The sequence below is a fragment of the Panulirus ornatus genome, chromosome 13, assembly GCF_036320965.1.
Source record: "Panulirus ornatus isolate Po-2019 chromosome 13, ASM3632096v1, whole genome shotgun sequence".
Classification (NCBI taxonomy): Eukaryota; Metazoa; Arthropoda; class Malacostraca; order Decapoda; family Palinuridae; genus Panulirus; species Panulirus ornatus.
In genome coordinates, this window is record NC_092236.1 from 47,930,774 (window position 1) to 47,946,805 (window position 16,032).

Sequence of the window (16,032 nt, forward strand, 5' to 3'; positions counted from 1 at the left end):
AGTAACTCATCATGATTTTTCTTATGGTTTTGGAACATTTCACCAAATATCTCTCATGAGATCTGTCCAACTCGAATTCCTTACATAAGAAAGAGAATATCACGAGGATTAACGCTTCGTTACACGCTCAGTGCCTCGCTGATAACACTGGTGGTGTCCCGAATTCGTTTCGTAGTTGCCGACATACAACAGGTAACAACAGGCCAATCATGATCGTCTCGCTGGAAAGGAAAAATAAAAAGTACCAAAGAAAATATATATATATATATATATATATATATATATATATATATATATATATATATATATATATTTTTTTTTTTTTTTTTTCTTTTTGCTTTGTCGCTGTCTCCCGCGTTTGCGAGGTAGCGCAAGGAAACAGACGAAAGAAACGGCCCAACCCACCACCATACATATGTATATACATACGTCCACACACGCAAATATACATACCTACACAGCTTTCCATGGTTTACCCCAGACGCTTCACATGCCCTGATTCAATCCACTGACAGCACGTCAACCCCGGTATACCACATCGATCCAAATCACTCTATTCCTTTCCCGCCTTTCACCCTCCTGCATGTTCAGGCCCCGATCACACAAAATCTTTTTCACTCCATCTTTCCACCTCCAATTTGGTCTCCCTCTTCTCCTCGTTCCCTCCACCTCCGACACATATATCCTCTTGGTCAATCTTTCCTCACTCATTCTCTCCATGTGCCCAAACCATTTCAAAACACCCTCTTCTGCTCTCTCAACCACGCTCTTCTTATTTCCACACATCTCTCTTACCCTTACATTACTTACTCGATCAAACCACCTCACACCACATATTGTCCTCAAACATCTCATTTCCAGCACATCCACCCTCCTGCGCACTACTCTATCGATAGCCCACGCCTCGCAACCATACAACATTGTTGGAACCACTATTCCTTCAAACATACCCATTTTTGCTTTCGGAGATAATGTTCTCGACTTCCACACATTCTTCAAGGCTACCAGGATTTTTGCCCCCTCCCCCACCCTATGATTCACTTCCGCTTCCATGGTTCCATCCGCTGCCAGATCCACTCTCAGATATCTAAAACACTTTACTTCCACCAGTTTTTCTCCATTCAAACTTACCTCCCAATTGACTTGACCCTCAACCCTACTGTACCTAATAACCTTGCTCTTATTCACATCTACTCTTAACTTTCTTCTTTCACACACTTTACCAAACTCAGCCACCAGCTTCTGCAGTTTCTCACATGAATCAGCCACAAGCGCTGTATCATCAGCGAACAACAACTGACTCACTTCCCAAGCTCTCTCATCCCCAACAGACTGCATACTTGCCCCTCTTTCCAAAACTCTTGCATTCACCTCCCTAACAACCCCATCCATAAACAAATTAAACAACCATGGAGACATCACACACCCCTGCCGCAAACCTACATTCACTGAGAACCAATCATTTTCCTCTCTTCCTGCACGTACACATGCCTTACATCCTCGATAAAAACTTTTCACTGCTTCTAACAACTTGCCTCCCACACCATATATTCTTAGTACCTTCCACAGAGCATCTCTATCAACTCTATCATATGCCTTCTCCAGATCCATAAATGCTACATACAAATCCATTTGCTTTTCTAAGTATTTCTCACATACATTCTTCAAAGCAAACACCGGATCCACACATCCTCTACCACTTCTGAAACCACCCTGCTCTTCCCCAATCTGATGCTATGTACATGCCTTCACCCTCTCAATCAATACCCTCCCATATAAATTACCAGGAATACTCAACAAACTTATACCTCTGTAATTTGAGCACTCACTCTTATCCCCTTTGCCTTTATACAATGGCAATATGCACGCATTCCGCCAATCCTCAGGCACCTCACCATGAATCATACATACATTAAATATCCTTACCAAACAGTCAACAATACAGTCACCCCCTTTTTTAATAAATTCCACTGCAATACCATCCAAACCTTCTGCCTTGCCGGCTTTCATCTTCCGCAAAGCTTTCACTACCTCTTCTCTGTTTACCAAATCATTTTCCCTAACCCTCTCACTTTGCACACCACCTCGACCAAAACACCCTATATCTGCCACTCTGTCATCACACACATTCAGCAAACCTTCAAAATACTTACTCCATCTCCTTCTCACATCAACACTACTTGTTATCACCTCCTCATTAGCGCCTTTCACTGAAGTTCCCATTTGCTCCCTTGTCTTACGCACTTTATTTACCTCCTTCCAGAACATCTTTTTATTCTCCCTAAAATTTAATGATATTCTCTCACCCCAACTCTCATTTGCCCTCTTTTTCACCTCTTGCACCTTTCTCTTGACATCCTGTCTCTTTCTTTTATACATCTCCCACTCATTTGCATTTTTTCCCTGCAAAAATCGTCCAAATGCCTCTCTCTTCTCTTTCACTAATAATCGTATTTCTTCATCCCACCACTCACTACCCTTTCTAATCAACCCACCTCCCACGCTTCTCATGCCACAAGCATCTTTTGCGCAAGCCATCACTGCTTCCCTAAATACACTCCATTCCTCCCCCACTCCCCTTACCTCCTTTGTTCTCACCTTTTTCCATTCTGTACTCAGTCTCTCCTGGTACTTCCTCACACAAGTCTCCTTCCCAAGCTCACTTACTCTCACCGCCCTCTTCCCCCCAACATTCTCTCTTCTTTTCTGAAAACCCATACAAATCTTCACCTTCGCCTCGACAAGATAATGATCAGACATCCCTCCAGTTGCACCTCTCAGCACATTAACATCCAAAAGTCTCTCTTTCGCGCGCCTGTCAATTAACACGTAATCTAATAAAGCTCTCTGGCCATCTCTCCTACTTACATACGTATACTTATGTATATCTCGTTTTTTAAACCAGGTATTCCCAATCACCAGTCCTTTTTCAGCACATAAATCTACAAGCTCTTCACCATTTCCATTTACAACACTGAACACTCCATGTATACCAATTATTCCCTCAACTGCCACATTACTCACCTTTGCATTCAAATCACCCATTACTATAACCCGGTCTCGTTCATCAAAACCACTAACACACCCATTCAGCTGCTCCCAAAACACTTGCCTCACATGATCTTTCTTCTCATGCCCACGTGCATATGCACCAATAATCACCCATCTCTCTCCATCCACTTTCAGTTTTACCCATATTAATCTAGAATTTACTTTCTTGCATTCTATCACATACTCCCACAACTCCTGATTCAGGAGTAGTGCTACTCCTTCCCTTGCTCTTGTCCTCTCACTAACCCCTGGCTTTACTCCCAAGACATTCCTAAACCGCTCTTCCCCTTTACCCTGAGCTTCGTTTCACTCAGAGCCAAAACATCCAGGTTCCTTTCCTCAAACATACTACCTATCTCTCCTTCTTTCACATCTTGATTACATCCACGCACATTTAGACACCCCAATCTGAGCCTACGAGGAGGATGAGAGCTCCCCGCGTGACTCTTTCTTCTGTTTCCTATTTTAGAAAGTTAAAATACAATATATACATATATATATATATATATATATATATATATATATATATATATATATATATATATATATATATATATATATATATATATATCTATATATATTGGAAAGGATCACAATTTTGCGCGTGATCAAGATATTCCTATGAGTCCACGGGGAAAATGAAACACGAAAAGTTCCCAAGTGCACTTTCGTGTAATAATCACATCATCAGGGGAGACACAAGAGAGAAATATAACTGTCAGTTGATATACATCGAAGAGACGAAGCTAGGATGCCATTTGGTAAACGTGTGATTGTCCAAAACATACAACGAGCGTTCATAAACTTATCATTTTACAAATCTTATCAACAATAAAGTTATCTAATTTGTATAGACCATCACTAATATCAAGATTATAATTCTTTGTGTATTTAACAATAGAAGACTCAATGATATTTCTCTTGGTAAAAGAGTTAGAGTTAATAACTGAGATGGCGTTACTCCAGTCAATACAATGATCATAGTTTTTAACATGATTAAACAAGGCATTTGATGCTTGTCCCGTTCTTATACCATATTTATGTTGCTTAAGTCTAACAGAAAGTCCTTACCAGTCTGACCAACATAAAATTTATCACAGTTTCCACAAGGAACTTTACAGATGCAACTAAGAGAATTTTCTGGTGAGTTCCTGATTAAGATATCCTTTATAGTATTATTGTTGCTAAAGGCAACATTTACATTAAAGGATTTAAGCAAAATGGGAAGCAAAGTGAAATTATTATTAAAAGGGAGAACTAAAAGATTCTTGGTGTCAATGGGGAGGTTTGGGCTCAACTCTATAAAATGATTTCTTTGCTAACTTCAGGGATTTATCAATGAAAGATCTAGGGTACTTTAACTTAGATCCAATAGAATATATCTTCTCAAACTCATCATCAATAAACTCTGAAATGCAAATACGTAATGCCCTTAGGAACATAGATTGAAATGATGATAATTTAATTCTGTCATGTTGAGATGAGTAATAATGGATATATGAGCATACATTGGTGGGTTTTCTGTATATGCTAAACTTAAACTTGTTTCCTTGTCTATGGATCATGCAATCTAAAAATGGTAACATAATATTATTTTCATTTTCTACAGTAAATTTGATGGAAGGTACTTAATTGTTAAGTAAGGGGAGAAATATTTGTAAATTTGGATTTGTTGGCCAAACACAAAGAACATCATCTACATACCTTAACCGAATTGTATTAGAAGGTAAGATATCCTTTAGTAATTTTGCTTCAAAAAATTCCATATAAAGATTACTTAGTACCGGTGAAAGAGGGTTACCCATTGCCATACCAAATTCTTGAGCATAATAATCTACATTAAATTGAAATACACAGCTTTTTATACACAATTTTATCAGTTCAATGAAATTAGACTTTCAAACATGTTAATGAATATCATCCAAGACATCAAATAAATGTTCTAAAAGGTCATCAACTGGAACTTTAGTGAAAAATGAGGAAACATCAAAGCTAACTAGTTTGAAATCAAAATTAACATTGATATTGTTTAGCTTGTTGACTAAATCTACATTGTTAATGATATTAGAATTTGATACCTTATCCACTAAAGGGCTTAATACAGTGAAAATGATGGTGGTTGATCGTGTGGAGGGACACATACTGAAATCGCTTACGAGTGTTGGCGTTTCTATTTTTCTTATTTTCTTCTGAATACTTTATGTCAAGGGTTATGTTAAGGGTTATGGCGCTGGTTCATGAGTCTCTCAGTTTTGCGTTCTGTTCATCAGTTCATTTGTTTTGGTTATCTTTGTGGAAATGCTATGACTTTTCGTGTTTATTTCTACTCTCTCTCTCTCTCTCTCTCTCTCTCTCTCTCTCTCTCTCTCTCTCTCTCTCTCTCTCTCTCTCTCTCTCTCTCTCTCTCTCTCTCTCTCTCTCTCTCTCTCTCTCTCTCTCTCTCTCTCTCTCCTCTTTTTTGTTGCTAAAGGCATCTTTGGCCAGAATGGGATACCTTGGGAGAGTGAGAATGGAGGAGGTGTTTGCAGACAAAGCACGAGTGCGTGGGAGAACGTGAAACGGAAAGAGATGCAAACGTAAGTATACGTCGGTGCGAGGGTCTGCGGGTCAGCGGACATTATTGGATTATAGAATAACTGACAAGGATGCAAAGGAGAAGTCGCTGAATGTTAAAGACCTACTATGGACAGCAGGTGTGATGTCTAATCATTTATTTGTGAATGTGTTTGTTGTGGGTTCAGGGAAATAGAAAATGACACTGGTGGCAAGAAGTTGGTGAAAGTGAGTGAGCTTTGGAAAAGACATTTGGGAGCAAAGATGTTGAGTGAGTCTTGATGAAAAACACGGAGAGTAAGTGAAACAAGGCAGTGGGCGAGGAGTGGAAGTCGTGTTGGGGCGCAGTGTTAACATGAGTAACCGAAGTGTGTGTTGTGTGGAAAGCGGGATAGTGGCGTTTGAGAATGGGTAGTAAGTGGTAGGGTGAGAAAGGTAATTTACCAGTGAAAGAGAAAAGAGAGGACAATATGTGCAAAGAAGGAGTGGGAATGATCAGGGTGTACAAGAGGAAGAAGGAAGTCAAAAGGAAGGTGCAAGGGCTAAAAGGGAGGGCAAAGAAGAGATGGAGTAAGAAAATATTGACGAACGTAATGGAGTGAGAAATGCACATGTAGAAGTGGTAACTGGCAAGAAAGACGTGATACACAGATGGTGTGAGTATTCTCAAGGATTACTGAATGTCTTCAGTGATAGGGAGGCTGATGTAGAGTGTCTGGGTAGGGTAGGGAGGTATGTTAAACGAGTCGAGGTGAATGGTTTGAAGAAAATAGAGGAGGTAGTGAAAGCCTTGCGTGAGATGAAGTGTGGCGAAGCAGCAGCAGGAGTGGATGGGATTGCAGCTGAGTTCCTCAAGAATGGAAGCAACATGCCGTCTATCAGTTAGTCATGCTTTCCAGTGTGTTTATGTCCCAAGGTCTGGTGCCTGAGTTGTAGATAGCGTCTACAGTGCTATCTTATAAAGGTACGATGGACAAAAATGAATATTCTTAGTGTAAAGTTATAAGTTTCTTGAGTATATCTGGTGAGTGAGAGGATGGCAACACATCCAGAGCCACTGACTGAGGAAGCGTAATGTGGCTCAGGCGTGGTAGAGGATGTGTGGACCAGTTGTACGATCTGAAATTTCTTTTTAGGAAATACTTAGAGAAAGAAGCTTTATGGACCTGGAAAAAGCATATGAGAGGGTTGAGAGAGATGCTTTATGAAAGATATTATGTGAGAGTAACGTGACTAAACACAGTGAAGAACTTTTACTGGGGTAGTGAGACGTGTGCGTAAATAAGCAGAAAGAGAGGAGGGTTAGTGGTTACCGGTGGGTCTGTATCAAGGTTGTGGAGGGGGATACAATGGAAAGAGTGAGGAGGGAGGTAAAGCCACACGCCTCGGAGTGAGGGGCGGGTCTGCGGGATGCTGAGGTGCGGCAGGTGAATCAGTTGCTCTTTGTAGATGAAGCAACTCTTTTCAAATACTTCAGAAAGAAGCTCCAGGAGCTGGTGTCTGAGGTCGGGAGAGTGTGTAAAAGGAGACAATAGAGAATAGATGTGATTATAAGAATAAAAGCCCTGTCAGCGCTGCAAGGATGTAAGTCTTTGGTCTGCGTGTCAAAAAAGGGAATAGGAAGGAGGTGTGGGAAATGAAATGCCTGAAGGACGACACGTGGTGAGAGACTAACTGAAGAATGACATTGTCAGAGAGAGGCGTAGCAGTAAGTGCAGTCTGTACGAGAAGGCCAACCAGGGTTCTAACACATAAGGAGGATGACTTTATAAAGACTAAGGGTCTCAGTGTTTTGGAACTGGAAAGAATAAGTGGTAGGGCAATACGTAAGAGGAAATGGCAGGACTGAATGATGGTGGCTTTGGGATATCGGAGTCTGAACATTCAGGAGGGTGAGTGGCGTCGATGGGATAAATTGAACTGGCATGTTAGGATAACTGTGGGACGATATGTAGTCACCGAGCTGAACCCGGGCAACTAAATTGGCCAACCATGGCAACGTTTTTGGGGCTGATATATGGATGACATTGGCTCTGGTTCCAGTACATTATACATAACAACTAGAGAGTGAATGTGAGTAAATGAGCCGTTGTTCCTTTGCTCGTGATGCTTCCTCCATATGGAATAACAATCGATCACACACACACACACACACACACACAAACATATATATATATATATATATATATATATATATATATATATATATATATATATATATATATATATATATATATATATATATTTTTTTTTTTTTTTTTTTTTTTTGCTTTGTCGCTGTCTCCCGCGTTTGCGAGGTAGCGCAAGGAAACAGACGAAAGAAATGGCCCAACCCACCCCCATACACATGTATATACATACGTCCACACACGCAAATATACATACCTACACAGCTTTCCATGGTTTACCCCAGACGCTTCACATGCCTTGATTCAATCCACTGACAGCACGTCAACCCCGGTATACCACATCCATCCAATTCACTCTATTCCTTGCCCTCCTTTTACCCTCCTGCATGTTCAGGCCCCGATCACACAAAATCTTTTTCACTCCATCTTTCCACCTCCAATTTGGTCTCCCTCTTCTCCTCGTTCCCTCCTCCTCCAACACATATATCCTCTTGGTCAATCTTTCCTCACTCATTCTCTCCATGTGCCCAAACCATTTCAAAACACCCTCTTCTGCTCTCTCAATCACGCTCTTTTTATTTCCACACATCTCTCTTACCCTTACGTTACTTACTCGATCAAACCACCTCACACCACACATTGTCCTCAAACATCTCATTTCCAGCACATCCATCCTCCTGCGCACAACTCTATCCATAGCCCACGCCTCGCAACCATACAACATTGTTGGAACCACTATTCCTTCAAACATACCCATTTTTGCTTTCCGAGATAATGTTCTCGACTTCCACACATTCTTCAAGGCTCCCAGAATTTTCGCCCCCTTCCCCACCCTATGATCCACTTCCGCTTCCATGGTTCCATCCGCTGCCAGATCCACTCCCAGATATCTAAAACACTTCACTTCCTCCAGTTTTTCTCCATTCAAACTCACCTCCCAATTGACTTGACCCTCAACCCTACTGTGCCTAATAACCTTGCTCTTATTCACATTTACTCTTAACTTTCTTCTTTCACACACTTTACCAAACTCCGTCACCAGCTTCTGCAGTTTCTCACATGAATCAGCCACCAGCGCTGTATCATCAGCGAACAACAACTGACTCACTTCCCAAGCTCTCTCATCCCCAACAGACTTCATACTTGCCCCTCTTTCCAAAACTCTTGCATTCACCTCCCTAACAACCCCATCCATAAACAAATATATATATATATATATATATATATATATATATATATATATATATATATATATATATATATATATATATATATATATTTTTTTTTTTTTATACTTTGTCGCTGTCTCCCGCGTTTGCGAGGTAGCGCAAGGAAACAGACGAAAGAAATGGCCCAACCTCCCCCATACACACGTACACACACACGTCCACACACGCAAATATACATACCTACACAGCTTTCCTTGGTTTACCCCGGACGCTTCACATGCCTTGATTCAATCCACTGACAGCACGTCAACCCCTGTATACCACATCGCTCCAATTCACTCTATTCCTTGCCCTCCTTTCACCCTCCTGCATGTTCAGGCCCCGATCACACAAAATCCTTTTCACTCCATCTTTCCACCTCCAATTTGGTCTCCCTCTTCTCCTCGTTCCCTCCACCTCCGACACATATATCCTCTTGGTCAATCTTTCCTCACTCATTCTCTCCATGTGCCCAAACCATTTCAAAACACCCTCTTCTGCTCTCTCAACCACGCTCTTTTTATTTCCACACATCTCTCTTACCCTTACGTTACTTACTCGATCAAACCACCTCACACCACACATTGTCCTCAAACATCTCATTTCCAGCACATCCATCCTCCTGCGCACAACTCTATCCATAGCCCACGCCTCGCAACCATACAACATTGTTGGAACCACTATTCCTTCAAACATACCCATTTTTGCTTTCCGGGATAATGTTCTCGACTTCCACACATTTTTCAAGGCTAACAAAATTTTCGCCCCCTCCCCCACCCTATGATCCACTTCCGCTTCCATGGTTCCATCCGCTGACAGATCCACTCCCAGATATCTAAAACACTTCACTTCCTCCAGTTTTTCTCCATTCAAACTCACCTCCCAATTGACTTGACCCTCAACCCTACTGTACCTAATAACCTTGCTCTTATTCACATTTACTCTTAACTTTCTTCTTCCACACACTTTACCAAACTCCGTCACCAGCTTCTGCAGTTTCTCACATGAATCCGCCACCAGCGCTGTATCATCAGCGAACAACAACTGACTCACTTCCCAAGCTCTCTCATCCCCAACAGACTTCATACTTGCCCCTCTTTCCAAAAGAGGATAAACCATGGAAAGTTTTGTAGGGCCTGGCTGTGGAAAGGGAGCTGTGATTTCGGTGCATTACACATGACAGCTAGAGACTGACTATGGAAGAATGTGGCCTTTGTTGTCTTTTCCTAGGCCCCACAAAACTTTCCATGGTTTACCCTAGACGCTTCACATGCCCTAGTTCAATCCATTGACAGCACGTCGACCCCGGTATACCACATCGTTCCAGTTCACTCTATTCTTGGACGCCTTTCACCCTCCCGTAGTTCAGGCCCCAATCGCTCAAAATCTTTTTCACTACATCCTTCCACCTCCAATTGGGTCTCCCACTTCTCGTTCCCTCCACATCCGACACATATGTCCTCTTTGCCAATCTTTCCTAACTCATTCTCTCCATTTGACCAAACCTTTTCAATACACCCTCTTCTGCTCTCTGAACCACACTCTTTTCATTACCACACATCTCTCTTACCCTTTCATTACTTACTTGATCAAACCACCTCAAACCATATTGTCCTCAAACATCTCATTTCCAACACATCCACCCTCCGCCACACAACCCTATCTATAGCCCACGCCTCGCTACCATATAACATTGTTGGAACCACTATTCCTTCAATCATACCCATTTTTGCTCTCCGAGATAGCGTTCTGGCCTTCCATACATTCTTCAACGATCCCAGAACCTTCAATCCCTCCCCCAACCTGTGACTCACTTCCGCTTCCATGGTTCCATCCGCTGCTAAATCCACATCCAATTATCTAAAACACTTCACTTCCTCCAGTTTTTCGCCATTCATACTTACCTACCAAATGATTTGTCCCACAACCCTACTGTACCTAATAACCTTGCTCTTATTCACATTTACTCTCAGCTTTTTTTCTTTCACACATTTTAACAAACTCAATTACCAGCTTCTGCAGTTTCTCACCCGAATCAGCCACCAGCGCTGTATCATCAACGAACAAAAACTGACTCACTTCCCAAAACGTCTTATCCGCAACATACTGCATACGTACCCCCTCCCTCCAAAACTCTTGCATTCACCTTGTAATTTACTCATCCCTAAACAAATTAAACAACCATGGAGACATCACGCACCCCTGCCGCAAACCGACATTCACTGAGAACCAATCATTTTTCTCTCTTCATACTCGTTCACATGCCTTACATCCTCGATAGAAACTTTTCACTGCCTCTAGCAACTTACCTCCCACACCATATACTCTTAATACCTTCCACAGAGCATCTCTATCAACTCTATCATAACCTTCTCCAGATCCATAAATGCTACAAACATATCTATTTGTTTTTCTAAGTATTTCTCACATATACTTACTCTTCATACTCGTTCACATGCCTTACATCCCCGATAGAAACTTTTCACTGCCTCTAGCAACTTGCCTCCCACACCATATACTCTTAATACCTTCCACAGAGCATCTCTATCAACTCTATCATATGCCTTCTCCAGATCCATAAATGCTACAAACATATCTATTTGTTTTTCTAAGTATTTCTCACATACATTCTTCAAAGCAAACACCTGATCCACACATCCTCTACCACTTCTGAAACCACACTGCTCTTCCCCAATCTGATGCTCTGTACATGCCTTCACCCTCTCAATCAATACCCTCCCATATATATTTTCCCAGGAATACTCTTCAGATTTATACCTCTGTAATTTGAAAACTCACCTTTATCCCTTTGCCTTTGTACAATGGCACTATGCAAGCATTCTGCCAATCCTCAGGCACCTCACCATGAACCATACATACACTGAATATACTCATCAACCAGTCAGCAATACAGTCACCCCCTTTTTCAATAAATTCCACTGCAATACCATTCAAACCTGCCGCCTTCTCGGCTTTCATCTTCTGGAAAGCTTTCACTACCTCTTCTCTGTTTACAAAAACATTCTCAATATTTCCCGCATTAGCGAGGTAGCGTCCAAGAACAGATGACTGAGCCTTAGAGGGAAAAGTCCTCATTTGGTCCCCTTCTCTGTTCCTTCCTTTGGAAAAATAAAAATTTGAGGGGAGGATTTCCAGCCCCCGCTCCCACCTCTTTTAGTCGCCTTCTACAACACACAGGGAATACCTGGGTATTATGGTTTCTCTCCTTTCCCCAGGGATGATATATATATATATATATATATATATATATATATATATATATATATATATATATATATATATATATATATATATATATATATATATATAAATATATATATATATTTTTTTTTTTCATACTATTCGCTATTTCCCGCGATAGCGAGGTAGCGTTAAGAACAGAGGACTGGGCCTTTGAGGGAATATCCTCACCTGGACCTCTTCTCTGTTCCTTCTTTTGGAAAATTAAAAAAAAAAAAAAAGAAACGAGAGGGGAGGATTTCCAGCCCCCCGCTCCCTTCCCTTTTAGTCGCCTTCTACGACACGCAGGGAATACGTGGGAAGTATTCTTTCTCCCCTATCCCCAGGGAAAATATATATATATATATATATATATATATATATATATATATATATATATAGAGAGAGAGAGAGAGAGAGAGAGAGAGAGAGAGAGAGAGAGAGAGAGAGAGAGAGAGAGAGAGAGTCGTTGGTTCACTCGCCAGGACACGGGGGGGGGGCTGTGATATTAGCTTAGCGATGAGCAGGGTCACAGGTGAAACCTAATTTGATACAAGAAGGTTCTCTTACATTATAGAGAGCAGGCACAACGGTGAACTGAATCAGATACGGGTGTTCTAAATCATCAGTACAGTGAGCAATTCCCAAGCTAAGCCACGTCTGCCACAGACGTTTCGACAGACAACAGTAAGCTTGGCCCCCAGGGTGGACCTCGTTAGATGCAGAGAGGTGTAGCACAGTGCATGGTGAGTGGGTGCGTCCAGCGCCTCGCCACACGAGTGGATGACGTAAGGATTCGCCAATCCCGATGGTTCTCCCAGATCAAGACAATACCGGGCTCTGTGGTTGCCTGGGAGCCTCACACTAGATATACTTTTCACCGTAATGTTACAGGTGAAAGGAAATATGACCAGGGGAAAACGCTGCTTGCACGCCTCTCACACACCGTCGGGCTCCGGGATGATCGAGGATATCCCAACGTTTCCTATTGGACCAGTGGCTCTCACTCGACGCAACTCTCGCTCGAAATATACTTTCTGTCTCGTATCAAAAGAAAGAATAGAATAGATCGTTCACTCCTGGAAAGTAATGATCATTCGATTTCTCTCAAACACCATCGCTTGTATTCATCGGCTGAGGCCCTCGGTGTCCCCAGGTATTGCAGTATTGTGGTCTGTTTCTGTTATCTACAGATCTTCCAGTCAGCCATAATGGTACAGAACATGTCTTAAGAACTGTTGTACTCACACAAAGTCTCATCCAAAGTTCCTCGCATCAGAGGGTGAGGAGGAGGAGGAGAGGGCGGGGGAACGTCTGTCTGTCGACTGATGCCCACAAAAGACCATTGCCTACTGGCTGGTCAACCGGACCTCCACCCTGTATATAACTTCCTACCAACCCACCTTCCCCCCCCCCTCCCCCCCTCTCCTCCCGTGACGTAACACGCGTCCATGGGTGTCTACATTTTGGCGGTACACGATTGTCTCCACGTCATTCAGCGGGCCTTGTTCCTTCATCGTCTTTCCGACGTGCAAACGATGTGAGATGTTGCTTATGTTTGGTGCTCGTGTGACCACGGTATTTGAATCTAACTTTAAACCAACGAAGGCGATTGTAAATATGCCTGAAATACACGTAAGCATTTATATTCTCACACTCGATTTTTTTTTTGGGGGGAGTCACAAGCGTGTTCCTTCTGTCTGTAAGTCACGTTTGTTCCTGTTGGAGTAAAATCCTGCCTGGTTGTCGCAATGAGATATACTATCATACTCCTCACCATCCCCCACCCCCCATCCCCCTCCATAAATCCTAACATTGCCACAGCTTATCTGAAAACACTGAGATTAGGAGTCAAGACGAACCATACATAAGTTTAACTGCCTGGTAATATATATATATATATATAAGTGATACCAGGTGGAGATGATGTGAGAAGATGGTATGATTATTTTGAGGGATTGTTGAATGTGTTTGATGATAGGGTGGCAGATGTAATGTTTGGGTCGGGGTGGTGTGCAAGTGAGAGTCATGCAGAGTGGTTTGGTGAAGAGAGATGAGATGGTGAAAGCCTTGCGAAAGATGAAATGCGGCAAGGCGGCTGGAGTAGATGGTATTACTGTTTAATTTGTTAAGAAAGGGGGTGAGTATGTTGTTGATTGGTTGGTAAGGATATTCAGTGTATGTATGGATCATGGTGGGGTGCCTGAGGATTGGCGGAATGCATGTATAGTGCCACTGTATGAAGGCAAGGGGGATAGAGGTGAGTGTTTAAACTACAGAGGCATAAGGTTGCTGAGTGTACCTGGTCAGTTGTATGAGAGGGTGTTGATAGAGAGGTTGAATGGAATGTAAAGAGACATAAGATGCAGCAGCCACACAACACATGAAATGGTCCAAGAGGGACAGAAATCATTGCAGTGCGATAAGAAGGTAAGAAAAGACTTAATAGACAGATGACGTTGATGAGTATCAAAGTATAAACATATGATATTCTTGTTATAAGTAGAAGGCAAATATAAAGAACCATAGGAGAAAAGTTGATGACAGATAAGGATATACGTGAAGAGTTTAATACATATTTACCTCAGAGATCTCAGGGCTTCCAGCACTACCGGATTGGGTGGGTGACGATGGCCTGGACGATGGTGACATTGATGATCAGGACATGTCACTCCAGGTGTAAAAAACTGGGCTCATCCATCAGCAAGTAGTCATCTCCCTGTCTGTACTGAAACAGTGTACAGAAACTTTACCCTGGGCTCTGGGGCGATGTTGACTGATTAAGGTCTCCATCGAAGAGACTCGTGTATTAGGACTCGGGCGAGATCCAACGTGATGCTAATCTTTAAGAAAGTTGGCAGAGAAGAACCTTGAATTACAGACCTGTGTCACAGGGCAAGGATGATCTGCCGTCTGCTGAAGACGACGTTGTGGGGAGTCGAACCTTCTCATGTAATACACGACATGAATTCTAAAGAATAAGTGATAAATCTCTGTTCATACTTAGACTTCCCAGCTGAAGGGAAAGTAGTGAGGGAAAGATACGAAAGCCATTTCTGAGTATTTCTGGATCCGCTTTCCTTTGAAGATAGACTCGGTTCTTCACAAGCAAATGGAACTACAGACTCGGTGGTTATATGAGAAACTTTGGCAAGAGGAAGAGATCGGAGGATATATGTCCACAGCATCACAGTAGTGGACATGTGGGAGAGATCAGAACAGTCACATCTCTCAGCTGCTCTACTGTCCCGTCTCCATCTATATATGGACGAACCCTCTACTTTACTATCATGTCTCCATCTATATATGGACGAACCCTCTACTTTACTATCATGTCTCCATCTATATATGGACGAACCCTCTACTTTACTATCATGTCTCCATCTATATATGGACGAACCCTCTACTTTACTATCATGTCTCCATCTATATATGGACGAACCCTCTACTTTACTATCATGTCTCCATCTATATATGGACGAACCCTCTACTTTACTATCATGTCTCCATCTATATATGGACGAACCCTCTACTTTACTATCATGTCTCCATCTATATATGGACGAACCCTCTACTTTACTATCATGTCTCCATCTATATATGGACGAACCCTCTACTTTACTATCATGTCTCCATCTATATATGGACGAACCCTCTACTTTACTATCATGTCTCCATCTATATATGGACGAACCCTCTACTTTACTATCATGTCTCCATCTATATATGGACGAACCCTCTACTTTACTATCATGTCTCCATCTATATATGGACGAACCCTCTACTTTACTATCATGTCTCCATCTATATATGGACGAACCCTCTACTTTACTATCATGTCTCCATCTATA

General features: G+C 42.0%; 1 protein-coding gene across 3 annotated transcripts in view; it reads right to left on the reverse strand.

Moving 5' to 3' along the window:
- Window positions 1-13,536, reverse strand: part of LOC139752847 (ileal sodium/bile acid cotransporter-like) — a 79,907-nt gene extending 66,371 nt beyond the window's left edge. The window contains exon 1 of one of the 3 annotated variants that reach the window (XM_071668807.1): window positions 13,430-13,536. Coding sequence is in view for 1 of the 3 variants with exons in the window: in XM_071668809.1 (XP_071524910.1) it covers window positions 13,430-13,441 (12 nt within the window). In the remaining 2 variants the exon portion in view is untranslated. The remainder of the gene's footprint in view (window positions 1-13,429) is intronic. The other 2 variants (XM_071668808.1, XM_071668809.1) reach the window with 2 other exon arrangements.
- Window positions 13,537-16,032: the final 2,496 nt, after the last annotated feature.